This window comes from Chaetodon trifascialis, chromosome 12 (assembly GCF_039877785.1).
Source record: "Chaetodon trifascialis isolate fChaTrf1 chromosome 12, fChaTrf1.hap1, whole genome shotgun sequence".
Lineage (NCBI taxonomy): Eukaryota > Metazoa > Chordata > Actinopteri > Chaetodontiformes > Chaetodontidae > Chaetodon > Chaetodon trifascialis.
Window position 1 is genome coordinate 21317098 of NC_092067.1, and position 17930 is coordinate 21335027.

General features: G+C 44.3%; 1 protein-coding gene across 2 annotated transcripts in view; it reads left to right on the forward strand.

Moving 5' to 3' along the window:
• Nucleotides 1-274: 274 nt before the first annotated feature.
• LOC139339939 (neuropilin-2-like) overlaps nt 275-17930 on the forward strand; it is a 91598-nt gene continuing 73942 nt past the window's right edge. For both annotated transcript variants that reach the window (XM_070975403.1, XM_070975404.1), the window contains exons 1-2: nt 275-1685; nt 13548-13728. In XM_070975403.1, coding sequence (XP_070831504.1) covers nt 1610-1685; nt 13548-13728 — 257 coding nt within the window. In that variant the 5' untranslated portion in view covers nt 275-1609. The remainder of the gene's footprint in view (nt 1686-13547; nt 13729-17930) is intronic.

The window sequence follows — 17930 nt, forward strand, 5'->3', positions numbered from 1 at the left end:
GCATCCAGTAGCTAAACCATTATTATCGCAGTGGCTGCTCTGCATGACAACTAAATCTGTGTTTTTCTAAAAGAAAATTCTGCTGTTAATCTTCAAGTCAGAGATTATTTGGAAAAAAATGTTTGGTAACTGATTATTAAGTCACTTATTAGATTCCATTCCATTTCTATTAGTTTTTACATGCACATGTGCAGCATTTCCTGCTGTAAACCTGCACCAGGCTCCCTTTAAAGCTCCCAGCACTACTACAAAGCTCATAAAGCTGTGCTGTGGGCCTCTTCTCTCCCTGTTTCCTACCTTTCTTCTTTCCACGTCCCGCTATTCTCTTGACTACTAGAGACAGAGGGAAAGGTGGAGGAAGAATTGGGGGAGATGGGAAGGAATTAAAAGAGGAAAGGAGGTAGTATCTTGAAAGAGAAAGGAAATGAATGGAAATGGGAAAAGACAGAAATTTGGTGGAAATGCATCAGGGGAGAGAGAGGAAGGTAAGAGAGGGTGAGGCAAAAAATAAAGAGAGAGAAGGGAGTGAGAGGGAGATGAAGCTGCTCTTTAATCAGTGAGGGGCTATACGGAGGCGGGCCGAGGTGCCTACTGTAATCCGATACGCGCGCGCGCGGGAGGCGTGCACGCACACCGAGACAGGGGACTGAGTGAGCAGTCCTGCTCGCTGCCACAAACCCGGCGGAGATCCGAGGGGAAGGAACGCACTGTCGGAGCTGCCGGGAGAGAGAGAGAGAGAGAGAGAGAGACATTCACACAGCGTGAAGGAGAGAGAGAGAGTGAACGGGAGAGGGTATAGAAGAGCGCGTTTCAGCGCAGAGACGCACAGTTTGCAGGAGGAGAGCGGAGAGGCTGCACGTTTCTTTGCTCCCGATCAGTTTTACGCACGCACGCCGGAGCTGCCTCTCCCAGGAGATCTCGTGTTATCTTTTGCGCAAGAACGGACTGTTATCCGGACAGTGTATCAAGAGGAAAATCGATGGGAAAATAATTTCTTTTTCAGTCGCATGTACTTTGAGGCTCAGAGGTAAATGCGCAACTGGGAAAGAGAGCCGGAGCAAAAGATTTGGGGATATTTTATCGAGACGAGGAGGAAACGCTCGCGTTACTTTTCCAGCTTTTAATTAACTTAATGTTTGTGGGCAGATGCCTCAGTTGGTCCCTGGTGGTTTCAGCCAGTGATTTCTACTTTGTTTCAAATTTATGATTTTGTCTGTCAACCAGCGTGTCGACGAGGTTTATATTCCCACGCGCGTTGTGACTGACGGGGGGACACAGCGCTGCCGTCTGTGCGCACCGAGATGGATTTTGAGGGTTTAATTTGCGTTTAGAGTAGGAATCGTGCTGATTACAGATCGATTGGCCCAGATTGGGTTTCCCAGCAGAAGCAGTGCACGCTGACTGAGCTCATACAGAGCGCGATATTCTTGGAAAGCCAGGTGAACGCAACCCGGCGTTTGCGGTGGATTTTGGGCACTTCTTGAGGTGCGCTTCAAAGAAACAGAGAACTGTGGAAAAGGAGAAGAAAACGGGACTTTGGACTGCAGCTTTGTCTCAGATACAAAGAATAAAAGCATTGAGGAGGAGAGGCGCCTTTCTCGGGGAAAAGATGGATTTATTCGTGTGGCTTTGTGGATGTTTACTGGCTTTTCTCTTGCCCTCAGCGGTCAAAGCAGAGGAAGGAGGTAAGTTTGACACTTTTGCTGCCCGCTCAAATCACGCTGTCACACGTAGGTGCTAAATGGAAATTAACCCGCTTTTTTAGAGAACATTTTCCTAATACACAACACAAGTGTGGAGTCTGTTAAACGCATTAGAGATGTGGTGTTTCCCCGTCAAAGCACAATGCGTAAAGAGTGTAAAATGATTCAATTTTAGGGGAACCAGTCAATAGTACCACTCGCTTTCAAATAGTGCCGAGTGCCGTTGATTCATCCAACACAATTAGGAGGGAGATCCTGGCTGCACATGTCCTGTCGCAGCACTGAACCAGCTCGCTCGCTCGGTACCAGACGTTAGAAAGGTACGGGAGAAAGAAAGCGAGCAAACAACTTGTACTGAGCCATCAGCGCACACAAAATCACTTATTTTTCTCGCCAGAAATTAATTCACAGATAGACATTTGCGTTTGGGTTAATGCAACTTTCTAACAGGCTGATGATTTCGCAGATTCGTGTCATCAGCACCGACGACGTTTCCATCGTCCCACTCCACTGCCGGATTCAGTCCGTCCTGAAGGACGTTGGCTTGATGACAAAATTGATTTTTGTCCTCCTTACAAACAACCATACGATGATGATTTAAAACTGCAGCTTTATCAATCAGTGTTCTCTGGAGGGCCCTTCAATAATGAAAAATCACTATGATGTCCCTATAATGTGCCTTTAGGGACTAATGTCAGCGCCAGAGGTCTGTGAGGTAGCTGCTCAGCAGAGTTTATAGCGACTTTATGGTGTCACTATGATTTAGTCTTACAACATTCCTTGAAAGACTTTTACCCCAAGGCTGGCAGCTGCGTGCAACAGGGCTTCCCTAATAAATGTTAGAACGAAGAGGTGGCGGTGACACTGACCGGGCTACTGTCTCCGTCTACCGGAGGCCAGCACCGGCGCCAGACGCACGGAGCTCCCTTTCCGCTCAGTCCCCAGCGATCGAGGCTGCGGCCAGTTGGCGAGGTCTGTCACTTCCCCGGTCCGTGTGCGCGATGGGGTTTGAAGCATGCACTCATCCAGCAGAGGTTTACCTTTGTGCATACGGACATGCCCTGATGCGAGAAACAGCACAAACTCTGCGATTTAGATTCAGTTAAAGGCGGAAAGGCAAAAAGTCACGTTCATTGCGCAGGTCAAGCGCGTTGAATGTAGGCATTTGTATGTTTTAATCATTAATACAGTCTTTACGCACAGGGCGCATACTAGAAAACTCTTTTTTTATGCACTGAGCTTCTCTGAGGAGTATGTTAGGTGATGTGGTTTGAACAAACCTGGCTGTGGTGACGCCAGGTAGAGGCATCAATAATTAAATTCGCTGTTAAGCGGCCACAGGTGTGCGTTTATGGGTAATTTAAGTGTCTCAGCCAATAAGAATACTTATTTTATAAACCAAATGAGCTTTAAAAAGGGGGAAGAGTTTACAGAACATTTTCCAAAACTTCCCGTTATGCATTTCGGAACAAAAACTTTATTTTTTTTGTCTGCTTTCAAAGAGACTGGCGGCCTAAATCGTGGCTGTCACTAGTTTTTCACCACAAACAGACGCGCTCTTATTGCCTCTAGTGGTTCCTCATAGCCGCCTCTGCAAAACAGACAGAGAACTATCAGAATCTGTTTTCAGATCTTCACCTCTAGGCCAACTTTCTGCTTTAAGACACATTTGTTTGTGCACATAATTTGTGAATGAGGGGTTTGAGAGAGGGAAGCTGTGGAGAAGTTGGTTGCATTCTAAATTTAATCGATTTAGGGCTTATTCAGGAGGCCAGCCAGGGCTTTTGCAGATCTCATGACTTGGATTGAGTGGCCCGCCTACCAAATGTTGTTTTGGAGAAAAACAGTGAGCAGAGGGCACAGCGGAGGCATTCTTTACATCACATTTCTCCTCTGATGTGAGAGGATATGTGCCATGGAACAAACTGCAATGTGTGGAGGCTTCAGCTGAAATCTGAAAGTCGGCTCAGGCCACAGTGAACAGCCGGTTGGGGTGATGTCACCTCTAAATGTTTAGATTTTAACCAATAATTGAGAACTGCTGACGCTCTTTGGAAAAACTATGAGCCTATTTCTGAGACTGTCATATCCAGACATCTGAACAACAGCTTAAGATGGACTGTTTAGTTTATATTAACTGACAAAGCAGGAAGCATAGAGCGAGGATCTGTGGCACAGCAGAAAGTCAAAGGGAAGTTGTGGCGAGTAGAGTTAAATTTCGACACCAGACACCGGGATGGCTCTTCTGTCTCCTTCCACCAGTCTCCATTGTTTTTTAACCGCAGTCTTTCCCCAACCATTACCAGTTCTCCTTTTAACCATGACCAGCAGTTTCCCATCTTACCACTATACAACCCTAACTTGTGTTGGTTTTTATATAGAAGAGCTAGTGTTATTTCTCTGAGAAGACAACACATGGGCCTTCATTTTTGTGGGGACTCCCTCAAGATCGCTTTGAGACCTCCCTGCTGGTACCCCGAGAACCACTGGAGCACTCACACACATGCTCAGCAGTAGGCTGTGCAGCATGGAGCCTCCTCAGCAGTAAACTTTTACAGATGCCTCTGCTCCGTTGTCTCCGGAGAGATGAGTAAGGATGAGACTAAGAAGTGTATATATAGAGACAGAGAGGAGGGAGGGATGGAAGCATGGGGAGGAGGAAGTGACAGAGACAGAAACAGGCAGAGGGAAGCTGCAAAAAGAAGCGAACGAAACGGAAGAATGATTTTCAGCCTCGCTGTTTGATCCTGTTTCTTCATTCTGTTTGATCACAGCTGTGCCTGGAAGGGAGATAAACGGACATAATTGGCCACTCAAGACCAGCTGTCTGCTTCCATAGTGTCTCTGCTGAAATATGCTGCATGATGAAACAGGCTCACTCAGTGCACAGTGTGAGAAGTGAGCTAGCAGTGGGGTGAATTGCCCACAGGTATGCACAAAGGGCAGGTTTATGAGGCTGTTGTTGATGGCTCATGCCAAACCAATGGGATTGTAAAAGCCTGAAACCTGGTCTAACTTTTGGGGTGGAAAAAAATCAACATCTCCGCCTACAGAAAGGGAAATTAATAGTTCTGACAGTTTTAAGGTTCACCAATTCTGCCATTGATTGCATTTTGGTTGTGTTTGTTAGTCAGTGCACTGCAGAATTTAAAGAGTTTTGCTAATGTATACGTTTATTTACATCCTGAGTGTGACTGGGCCTCTCAGCACATTAGTTATTTTCTAGCCTTAAGCCTTACCCCCACGTCTCACATAACCCGCTGCTGTTACCCATTGGGGCAGGCTTGTAATAATTAAATGTTACATTGGTGTGGGTCATAATGCTTTGTAAGCTCCAACAGGGCATCAATAAAACAAACCAACCATGTCATTTGTTCACACAATGGGGTTATTCCCTGTTTTAGCTCAGTACGTAATGAATTGACTCGCTGCCACTAACACGGCCGCTCTGTGTAATTACTTTGCGATGAAAAAGATCAGTTGTTAGCCTGAAATAATACAGATATTATTTTCCACAAATATGCATTTAACTGCATCTGTTCCTTTCACTGTAATTTTGTGTTTCCATAGATAATTGCTCAGTGCATATGAAGATTGGCAAGCGTACTTTAGAAAGGCTAGAATGCATCAGCGCATTATGGCACAAGTGAAAACACAAAGTGAATAAATGCTCAATATCAGGAGCAAAATATACTGCAGCTGCTGCAAAAAGAAAGGACAATTAGTGCCTCTGATATCAGCTCATCTGTGCATGTTTTACCCATATTTTCTTCTAATTTTGTATACAAAAGACTTGGAAATGCTTTAACAATACGTGCTTGTGAACTCTCACCCCAGTGAAGCACACTGAAACAATGAAGCTGTAAACAGAGAAGCACAGAGAGCAAAAGAGGGAGCTGGCAGGGAGCGTTTGGTGGTGCAAAAGAGAGGGGAGAGGGAGAGAGCACGAGGGGGCTTTAGCGAAATAAGAAGAAAGCAGCAGAGTGGGAAGCAGTAGTTGAGTGGAGCCACCTGCAGTAAACCAAACCAGATTTATTCCTCCTCTCTGTCAAACACAAGAGGGTCTCTGGCTGAACTAAAGCATATTATCGATAGATACTCTGATTATGGCAGATATAACAAGACAGGATTCTCTAAATAATTATCTTGAGAAGATTGAAATTGCATTGTGATTGAAGAGATGATTTTAGCAGATGGATGTAATAGATTCTCACTGACTGTAATAGATTCAAACAGAGGACGAACCACAGAGTTTGTTCACAAAGAGGTGATGAAATTAAACTGGAATGTAAACATTGTAGTGTGTAACAACTGATTATGTTAGTTATCCCAGGGCATACAGGGGGAAAACTTCCTCAACACCTGATTTCATTTTGATTATACTGCAGGTAACAGGTGTTTCTCAGTCATCTAGTGACTCAGACTGCCGTCTCTCAATTCCCTTTTGTCTCTTTTTAGGGCACAAATCTCAAGAAAGTACATTAAAATGAGCAGCACAGCTTTTTGAAAAAGGAAATGCATGTATCAAACTAGAACATTAGCCTCCCCATCATTAGAATAATAGTGATTTAGCAACAGAAGCATGGTCCACTGACATCAACAACCTAGTTTGCAGTGAGCGAATAAACATTAAGCTAATTAACCTTCGGCACAGTCTCTCCCCCTCTCTCTCGTCTCTAAAAGGGAAAGGACAATTAGTGGGTCCAGCAGGATGTTCTAATTACAGTTATCATGTCATTAGTAAACTGTTAGTATTCTAGTGTCTTCATTGGCCATTGGTAATGACTGGGGTAATTAGAGAGGATGGGGAGATCAGCCTGTGTGTGCTTGTATTTGTACAAATGTCCTCAGAGGGAAGAGGAGATCATGGAAATCTTTCAAATGAGAGCATTTGCCTGTCCTCACTTCTTGTAAAGCGCTCACACACACTGATGTGTGTGTGTGTGTGTGTGTGTGTGTGTGTGTGTGTGTGTGTGTGTGTGTGTGTGTGTGTGTGTGTGTGTGTGTGTGTGTGTGTGTCCGTGTGTGTGTCCGTGTGTCCTCAGTAGTCCCTCCAGAGCGGTGCCGTGCGAGGCCACAGGTTGTTTTCCTTTTTCTCTCTCCCTTCACGCTGAATCATCCTGTTGTTTTCCTCTTTTCATGGCACTTCACCTCTCCTTTAATAGCACTCTCTGTCTCTTTCGCCACACCTCCCTCTGTCAGTGTTTTCCCTCGCTCCGATTAAGAGACCTCCCTCACCTCCTCTTCGCCCCGCTTTTCCACGGTGGGAAATCTTTTTTACTCTTTCATCCACTTTTTCTCTCTGTTTCTGTCAATCTATGTTTTCTCATCCCTGTTCTCTCTGCCCAGACAAGAATAAAGCTCAACAGTTGGAAATCCATTCACATGGCTTGTTAGACCGCCTTCAGTCCTAAACGGCTGACGCAGAGCATTGAGTTGACTTCTTTTACTACTTTTTGAACAGATGCTTAAAGGAATACGGCAGATTCAGGTTCCATTCATCAACAAAAAGGCTTCACATAATCAACTCTTTAATGTATTTAGACAAGCAGTAACAGACTCCAGGATCAGAAGGCAAATCTTGGTAATAAAAGACCAGCAATAAACACAATCAATGAAGGTTTTCAGAGTAAAACCTGTGCTTAGGCTTTTTAACATTGTGAATATCTGTTGCCAGAGCTTGTTTTCATGGTATCTGAAGTATTTCTTGAGATGAGGCTGCCGGGAACCTTCTGTACCAGTACCTGTGTTTATTCGACCTTTATTTATATAGCGTCGATGGGCCTGTTATAACTGAGGTGTAAACCACATCCAAAAAGGTCCTGCTATCATATGAGTAATCTCCAGGTTTAGCACATAGCACTTGACCCCGTGTTCATTGGTACGATTAAAGGTAAACTTGAACAGGAATGCATAAACATGATGTCAAGTGAAGTTAATGGGGCCAGATAGTAACATGGGGCCCTCATGCTCTACAGGGCATCAGAAACAGGTAGCTAATGCAGGGGCCCTTTAACGGCTCATGTGATTATAGTTGGTAGTGAGAGCCTGTCCGGCCATTACCGGGCAGGGCTGGATTTGCTGGTGTGACGTCAGCGAGAAGAGAAGGGACTGCTCATTCGTGGCTCCTAAAGAGGTTAGCTTAGATGCTACTATAGTCTGTATTAAGTGAAATGAGACTAAAGAACAACACTGAAGACTTTTCTCAACAGAGAAAGTTAGCCTGTTATAGAAGGTGATCGACAGATGGGTCATCCAATCAGCTGACAGGAATGTTTTTGAAAGTGTCCCACATGGTTGTGCCTAACAAACCGTCTGGCACATTGGTCGGGTTAGTCCTCCCTCCCTCTGGAGGATGTGGACAAAAACTCTCTTTTCTTTGATTTAATTTGGAGGACTCGGTGCATCGTCTCATTCTGATTACCTCACATCACTTATCACAGACGTGTGGGCATGGACGCTGCTAGTTTTTCTAACCTGAAGCTCTTCTTCTCTCGTCATTCTTGAGTCTTATATCTACCTTTTTCTGCTACGCTGTTGTCTTTTTTCCACCTGCTCTCCTCTTTGTCATACTGCTCCACTTCAGTCATCTTTTCAGCTCCGCTCTCTGTTATTGATCTTAAATCTTTTACTGTATCTTCCTTTCTACATCGTCGTATTCTCGCTCTTCTTTCTAAAGCCCCACGGATCAGTTAAGTGTCTTTGCTCCTGAGCTGAGAAGCTTGTTCTCATGTCAGTTCTTTTTCTGCATCACACACTCATCCCTTTCTCTTTTTTTAAAGAGCCCTTGTCTCTCTTCTCTCCATTTTCCCATCACTCTTTTTGTTTCTCAGATCCTTTGTAGTTCTCCACCATCCCTCCCTCTATGTTACACACATACAAACACACACACTCTTTTCTCTCTGTAGTTTTCCACTGTGGCTTAATGCAGGGCACCTGGAGAAAAGCACAACCCCACCTGTTTGTGTGTATGTGTGTGCGTGCGTGCAGGAGCCCTGTATTTTCTGTCCAGTGAGCTTTTCTGAGCTGCTGACTTTCTCTTTTCAGATGATGAGAGACAGATGTTCTGGCATTACTCTTTCTTTCTTTGGTCCTGCCTCCCTTTCTTTCTCTCCCCTCTCTCTTTCTGTCGTTCCTGAGGTTTCCCAGGTTTCGGTGACTAAAAGCCCCTTGGTTTGGATCCAAAGAAGACATTTCAGCCTGTTATTTGCAGTGTTCCTGATATTCCCAGAGCCACACAAAAGCTTTTCACTACACATGTGTCTGTGTTTCTGCTGTTTAAGGTAACAGCGCTTGAAGCTTTTTGTGAGTGCTTCATGATTCTGGAAGCAAGCCATTTTACTGAAAATGCATTGCAAACAGTAAAAGAAAACATGGAAATCAATGGGAAAATTAGCATTTTATTCCCTCAGGCATTCGTGCAGATGGCCAGGGTATATTGATTGTTAAATTCAGGGACCTGTTTCCAACAAGGTCACAATAATGAGTATGTGAAACTTTGAGCATTTGGGCCAGTGTTGCTGGATAATAAGTTGAACTGCCAAATAATACGTCGCTCTTAACAAGCTCCCTGTTTTGCTACGTGAAACACACTTTCATGCACAAACACTAAATCGCTGTACACCAGTGCTATCATTATGGGCCCGGGCCAGTGGAAATGAATGCGGACTATGATCCGGCACATGAGCAAAGTTCTAGCAAATCGATCGCGACAGGCTGAAAAGTGTCTCTTTGGAGTCAAACCAGGCTCCACACTCAGAGGGAAAATGAATCTGTTAGAGAGCGAAGAAACAAGGTCAGAAAATTTGCATTTGGGGCCAACAAACAAGGATCTAGTTCAATTTTGCAAAGCGTCTTCATGTGGAAATGTGTGTTTTTCTACACATCTGTGTGCCACTCTGTGTGCATGTTTCTTACATTTTTGTATGGGTGCATCTGCGTGTGTGTGTGTGTGTGTGTGTGTGGAAAAAAAGTTGCTGAATAGGTGTTATCAGGATGCAATACTAAACGTGGCGGAGAGCCATAAATAATGCAGTGACCTGTCTTATATCCCTGCTTGACAGCTTAGCACCGTTTACTGCTGCTTATCCTGTGTGTGTGTGCGCGCGTGTGTGTGTGTGTGTGTGTGTGTGTGTGTGTGTGTGTGTGTGTGTGTGTGTGTGTGTGTGTGTGCGTGCCAGAAGGGCATAAGCGATGTTCAGCAGTTTGTGTTTATGCATTTGTTGTGAACATGTGGTCTAAATACAACCTCTCCCTGAAGCTCTCACATGCTGATGTGGTTGAGAGAAGCTGTCTCGTGTGAAGTCTGGGGTCAACTGCAGTCAAGTGTTTGTGTCTTCTGCGAGGGACAAACTGAGGCGGAGAAAATAGGGATGTTTTGGCACTTTCTGTTTCATGTAGTCGTTTAAATGTTATGTACCAGCTCATCACAGAAGTTTAAGGTCCAGTGTGATGATGCAGTACGGGATGATTTTGGTTTTAGTCTTATCTCCGGTCACGATAACACTCTTACTCTCTGACAATAAGCTGAGATGTGGGAATGCATCTGTAAAAAGGAACTCCAATGGGACAAATTATACTCTTCCTCTCAACACCCACAGTATTATCTTTGTTGCCTCAAATCTCTTCTTCTCCTTTTCTCTCCCTCTCTCTGTCACTTTTACCTGTTTGACGATTCTTATCATGAATTCAGGCTTTTCCCAACTCAGCATCTCCTCTGTTCTGACACACACGCACACAGACATTACACTTTGTTCCCAGCATGCAGGTCAGGGGGTCTGTGGTGTGGAATACAGATTAGCGTTGCTATAGATTTACTCTTGGAAGCTGTGCTCATACAGTTTCTTGGTAAATAGACATAAAGCTAGCAGCTGGCTCCCCCTCCTAAAAGAAAAATGCTTCACCCCTGCAGTATACGAATACACTGATCTATCACTGCAGGAGCTCTGCATTATAATGAGTGATGAGCTCAGCCTCAGCATGCCTTTAATGCATGTGTGTTTATGTGTGTGTGTGTGCTATCCAACAACCAAATAAAATAAATTCATGCAAGAGGATATGATGTCATCCGTGCACTCATCAGCTCCACGTGTGTCACTTCCTGCACTGTTTGGATGTGATAATTGTTGAATGACTTTGGTGTGTTTGTGTCCGGATATTAATAGACCCTTAAAGCAGAGCAGACACAATACTTGACGCACAGGCAGCGCCTGCCTCTTCATAATACAGGACTTATTCATCAGACACTTGGAGGCGCTGTCTTGATCGGCTGCACGCCAGAGGTGAAGATAGGAGAGGGGAGGGTGGTTAGTCTGGAAAACACATTTCATCTACAGAAAACATAAAATCTTTGACATAGTCTTAATAAAAGCCAAACTTAAGCTTCATAAAGGTATATTTTATTGCACTGGATGGACTTTTTGATTATTTATGTTATTGTGTCCACCCCCTCTACTGTGTATGCACTGGTTGGTAGAGGAGATGCCTGAAAGTGAAGAGTGAAGTAGAATAAACCTTCACTGGGACTGAATCTAATGAAAACACATCTGCACTCTTCTCATTTTAAGACCTGTCACAGTAGCAACTAGGCATGCATTATGAGTCCCGAGCAATAGGTTATTAATCAGTTTCTTTTCTCTAACCACCCAATCTGTTGCCCCCTTGCATCGCCTCTGTGTTGTCCAGATTTCTTGTGAGAGACAGTTAGCTAAGCGCTGTGCTAAAAGCGGTGTTTGGCCGATGGTGCTGTGAGATTCCAGAGTGGTTAAACACTAATCCAGGTGGTGCTGAGATGAAATGCGTCTGGCCGGGTTACATAGGCCTTGTAACTCTACTCCTGTATTACTGTATGTCACCGGGGAGATTGGAAACAGATAGGAGGAGACAGACAGGCCTCGCTGGCTCGCAGCGTGATGGAGGAAGGAGACACGGACAGAGGCGAAGAGAGCAGCAGAGGGGTGATCACTGATTGTTTGCAGACAGCGTGAGGTAGACACCACACACAGATGCCAAAGCGTCAATCACTCCGTGCTCAGATCTGACCTCCACTTTCATCTTCCCTTGCTGACTCTGGAGCACGCATGCACCAGTCCATGTGTGTACATATTTGCAGCCTTGATTAAAAAAAACAACGAGATTTTAGACGCTTCATGTTGAAGACGGTGTCCGATAAAGTGTTTATGCTGTGTGTGTGTGTTAATGTTTGCATGTGTGACTCCTCTCAGAGTAGGTTTACAGTAGCCGGTCTATTTAAAGCGTTAAGATATGTTGTATTCTGCTGAGTAGTTTGACTTGGCTATGTCACCCTACTCAGCACAGTGGCAATAAATAAAACGTCATTGCACTGAGGGCCAGACGGTGGCACAGACCAAGAAGTTACACAACACACAGTTTTTCTTTGTGACGCAGCTTTCATTTAGCACAGATTGAAGCAGTAATACAGACAGTCAGGAGCTTGATTGTGAGTTTGTTTTTCCTCTCATAAACAGGAAATTATCTCAGGGGTTGCTCACTGGCCAAATACTTCCCAGTAAGCAGCCGACACTCACAGATGCTGTTTTTATTAGCATAACCTGGTCCACTGCGGCCCCCATTTTAGCCTAAATATTTGTTCGAAATCAGTCTGCTTCGGTGCAAATGAGCAGTCTAATCACAGAAATTATCTCTTGGATAAAAAAAGGAGTTCTTTCAAAATAATAGACTAGTTAACAAGCAGAGAGCACTTTTCTGCCTCCACTAAGACTCCACTTAAGATACTTACTTGTCCAAAATAAATATTTTGCAAGCACTGACAGACATTATATTATTATGTTTATTATATACTTATACAATATAGGAATCTCGTATAATTAGATTGGTGGAGTGCTATTTTGGGAATGTTAAATGAACAAACTCAGAGCCATGATTCTCGAGTCCCGTCTGGCAGATTGTGGCTCATACTGTCCCATTATGTTGTCAGTGCTTTGACTTAACAAAGATGGCAGTCAGTATATCCACCATGATGGTTTAACTGAAGTTTTGCAGATCTTAAACAATGAAGAAGTTCAGCCTGTGTAGAAAGTCTGCACAATCCATCAAACGGGACAGCCAGTATGGTGCACAATAGATGGCATAGAGGTAATACAGTGGAGTTGTGTGTGTTATGCAGTTGGGTGTCACAGATATATATGAGCTACCCATCAATGTCAGGATACATCTGCAGCAGTGAATGAGCGCCATTGTTTATGACACGACGCAGACGTATGACTGTCGACAAGTGGATCCGCTCTGTGACAGTGACTGTGGCATCTGGAGGGCTCGTTCACTCCGCGTGTGTGTGTGTGCGTGTCATGTGTGTGTCAGTGTTCACGGGTCAGAATGGACTCTCTGTGTGTCATGACGCTGAGACGACCTGTGACGCCACATCCACACACACACTCACGTCTTTGTTTCTCATGTCCTGTCTCTGCAAACACAACTCTTATCTGCGTTTTATCCGTTCTGCCCCCTTTTTCGCAGTGTGAAATCATGAATGTTGGCGTCCTCCTGGTCAGTCGTGATAAGCAAACAACATCGACCCCCGATGGAGCTCTAGACTCAGTATAGTTTCAGAGTGTTGCTGGAGGTTTATTCGCTCAGCCGATCTTTGTTAAATTCCCGTCTTTTAATCGGTGACCTTACTCCAGTGTGCAAACTTGTGTATTAGCCTTTGGAAAACTAGATTTCCATATATTACACATGGTGATATAATGGAGCAAATCCACAGAAATAAACATGTTTCTCCTTCAACTTGAATTTCTTAACTTGTGTAAGTAAGATGATTTCACTCTTTAATACCGCCCTGTCTGTCTCTCTCTCCTCTTCCAGCGTCGGAGCCATGCGGCGGCTATTTAGATGCCAGCGATGCCGGCTACATCACCACCCCCGGCTACCCGCTGGAGTACCCACCTCACCAGAACTGCCGCTGGGTCATCACAGCCCCTGAGCCCTCGCAACGCATCGTCCTCAACTTCAACCCGCACTTCGAGATAGAGAAACTGGACTGCAGGTAAAGACACGGTGGATGGATGGGCGTTAGAGGAGTTGAAAAAGAGCGAATTAAAAGATTTGCTCGAGATTTCGGCTGCAACTAATGAAGGATGGGGTTTTGATTTCTGTCTCCACCAGCCTGTCTTCTGTGATAGTTGTTGGGTGCATTTGGCGAACTTCAGCCCACTCTCCTCCTGTTTTTCTGGCTTTAGCTATCCCATAATAATCACTCTGGGACCTCCCTCTGTCCCTTGCCTCTAATTATCAAAGTCTAATTACAACACATTTACTGTTCCAGGATGGTTTTCACACTTAGGAAGAATTAACACAGATTAGAGGATTTGGTGTCCATCATTGTTTTTGGCTGTTTGGCTTTGGTTGCACAGTGAGACTGAAAGAAAGACCGACAGCTCTGCAGCATGAAATAAAGATGCAGCACACTGAGATAAAGGCAGACAGAAAGGCATGCTGGGAAATCAAGGGGAAAACGCTTGCAGAGAGTTATGGGAGACAAGTTTAGACAAGTAAATCTTAATAATCAAATCATTTTAGATGTAAAGGCTAAAACAATAGAATGAGATGAGAAGGGACATGGAGCAAAACATGTCAGAGAATCTGCAGATTTTTCCAATAATTTAAGTGAAGTCGTGTTTATTTTCACATACAGCCTCACTGGGAGTTCTGGGCCAGCATCTGCAGTGGTGAGGTGTTAACACGTTGTAAAAATTGTGAGAAATTTTAGGACAGGCTGTCAAAAACGAGATCGCCTTCCCACAGATGGCTGTAGGTGCTGTAGGAGAGGCAGCTCATGAAATGTCAATTATACCAACAATGAAACAATGTGACTGCAACTAACTAAACAAAATCAAAGAACAGTTGTCAGACAGCTTTCACTCTGCAAGCAGCGGAAAGATGCCGAGATGAAGGAGCTACCAACAATCTGAGACGCACACACACAAAACGCAAAAACACACGCAGGAATTTCTAAAACAATGACTTGTGAAGTCTTCTGCCATTCGCCCTTCTGTGTACGACCCTCCCTCGTCTTCATGGGGCCGTCATGTCACGTATGAAACCATCCTACGCATAGTAGAGGAGAGACCGCTGCCTCTCAGGCATCTAATGGGCACTATCAGTGCAAAGGTCCACAGATACAAACCCACAAATACAGAAACACACACACACACACACACACACACACACACACACTCTTACACTTTTCCCCCCTCTCCTGTTATGTCTCTGTTCCGGTGCTTTCCCATCCAGTTATTAACATTTCAGCCGTATCAATTATAGATAGGCGAATTTCCCCACTCAGATGTACCAAAATCATTCAGACATTTCTTTGTTGAAATTGAAGCATCAATATTTCACCGGCCGGCTGTTTGTCGGACGGCTGAAAGGTTGAAGGCGCTCTGCGCTCTGCTCTGTTTTGCTTTACTTTCGCACTGTGCTGTGGAAATGAAAAACACACGTCTCCATCTGTCTCTCTGTCCTCGTCATTTTTCACTTTTACCCTCCTGTTCTCATACTCGGATCAGTTTGATGCATTCGATGCTCTCTCTCTCCTCCACTCCCCCGTCCTTCTTTTCCTCCTTGAATTTCTTACATCCATTAAAAGTCCAACAGTTTCCCCGGAGGAAAAAATCTGTTTGAACTGTTAAAAACAACAGGCTCTGATTTATTTATTACCATGTGTGCATACAGTGTATATATTTGTGCTTGTTCTGAGATTTTTGGTGCATCTAAACATGTTCCTAGTTTCCGTTTGCTCCCTGTAATCACAAGTCACATTTTTCTTTAAATTAAATGTTAAACCACGTCGGTGAGAGTGAGACATTTGCAGCGTTGGTGGTAAAATCCCAAATCTAATAGGCTGTTATTTACAACTGTCCTGCAGCGCAGAGCTATTTAAGTCTGCAGGCGCCCAACATCAGGAGCGTGTGTGTCTGCGTTTGTGTGTGTGTGTGTTCAGGGGTAGGCTGAAATTGAGCTGTTAGGTTCAGAGGGCAAAGAGGCCAAGGAGAGGAGTCAGGGGGAGTGTGTGTTTGTGTGTGTGTGTGTGTGTGTGTGTGTGTGTGTGTGTGTGTGTGTGTGTGTGTGTGTGTGTGTGTGTGTGTGTGTGTGTGTGTAGGAGAGCAGACATACCTGGTCACCAAGTGTCAGCAACAGCCCTGACCCTGGATGTCAGATGTTGTCTCTTTTTGAAACATTTCACCTTCTTTTTCTTTATGTCTCCTAATTGTTTTTCTCCATCACCATCATATTCACTTACCATGGTCCATACGTTTCTTTTCTCAAGCTGGGAACGCACGGCTTTGAGGAAAACTGCTGCTAATCCTCAGTTGATGCAGAGGAGAATATGCACACACACTCATCTTGTTGAGACAAAGGCGTCATCTGTGTTTGTAGACAAAGACGTCGTTATGAACAGGCAATGTGGTTCCTCTCTGTCTCTCTTCATAACATAAAAAAACTCCTGATACGGCTGCATCTGGCTCACAGAAAAACCTTTATCGACACACACGCGCACAAACGGCGCTGTTATGAATCTGCAAGCCCCGGTCAGAGGAGGGTTGTTTTATTATGTCAGCAATCTAATCTATTATGGCCCTGATTGCAATTTAAGATGGTAATCTGTAATCTATAATGCATCAGATTTTGTCAAGCACTCTGCCTTCTCTGCGGGCAAAATCGATGAAGAGGTGGTCAGACGGAGAGAGATGTTTTCATTAAGATTCATATACAGTAGCAATTTAAGTGCAAGGAGACACCTGGAGGGAGAGAGAGAGATGAATAAGGAAGACCAATAAACACCTTGTGCCCCTGCTAAGATGAGCGTAGCCGTGGCCTGTCATGACTCACCGTGACTTCCTGTTTCCCGTCGTATGACAGGGACCGCGGCACCACATTAGTCCATCACTGGTGACAGGATTCAGTTATCACCCAGCAGCTGTGTCTGCAGGTAATGGGTTTGCAAGGTGTGAAATTGTTAAAGCAACGTCTGCTTTATTCAATCTGAAAAAGCCTTAGGTTTGACGTGAAACACACTTAAGCCTCCGACTTCAGTGTCTCAGGAGAACAGCATCATTTTTGTAGTGTTGACGCCGTCTTTCACTTAATGTCACAGCTCCTCTCTGCAGTTTGTTCTCTCTGTCGCTGTCAGCACAATGTTAAATCACCAACTTGAAGGAATATTTGAAGGAGTAGTTTGACATTTTAGGAAATACACTTATTTGCCTTTTTGAGAGTTAGATTCAAGGATTGATACCGCTCTCATGTCGGTGCATTAAACATAAAACGACAGGGACGATGGTTAGCTTAGTCTCACAATGGAAGTCACCAATAGTCTGGTACGTAACTCATAGCTTGTGCAGGGATTAAACAAAGAAGACATAGCCAAACAGAAAAAAAAATGCCAAAAACATGCAGTTCCTCGAATGGCCATTTGAAGCTGCCTTCAAATGCGAATAAATCCCCATAGACCCCCATATTAAAATGAAACTTTACAGCAGAAATAAACATGCTCCACATTTGCCTGGAATAAGTGTATTGCCCAAAGTACCAAACTATTGCTTTAGGTCACCTAATGACAGTAACACATCAACATTTTAAGCTTTTACACAGCAACAGGTTGAATTTTCCATAAACATATTTGTAGAGCAAAGCCACGCAGTCCAAAAGGACTTGGCTCAAAGGCAAGAAGGTGGTTGTGTGTGTGTTCAGGTCCAGCAAGGACCAATCGATATGGAGGTAGCTGGAGAGGTGCCAGCTGCAGAGGTGCCCTTGAGCAAGGCACCCAGCCCTCAAGCAACCCATTACTCTGACATATGAATTGCATGTATAGGTTCCTGTGTGTAAAAGAATTCTTCGTCTTAATTAAATTTGTATTCCTAGAATAGACCTCTGAAATGATGAATGTATTCAATGCAAATCAATATGACAGAAAGCGGTATTAAATTCTCAACGTGGCAGCTACCGAGATAGTTAAGGTCAAAGAACAGCTATAAAGCCCTTTTTTCGGTGTGCAGCGTGAAGCAGTGGTCAGTCTGCTTCACAGTTTCCTCTGAGCTCACTGCACCGCTCTGTCTCTGAAAGCAAAGATCTCTATTTGGAGTGTTTGGAAAGAACACCACACACACACACACACACACACACACACACACACACACACACACACACACACACACACACAGCTGCTTAGGGAAAAGTGCAGCGTCA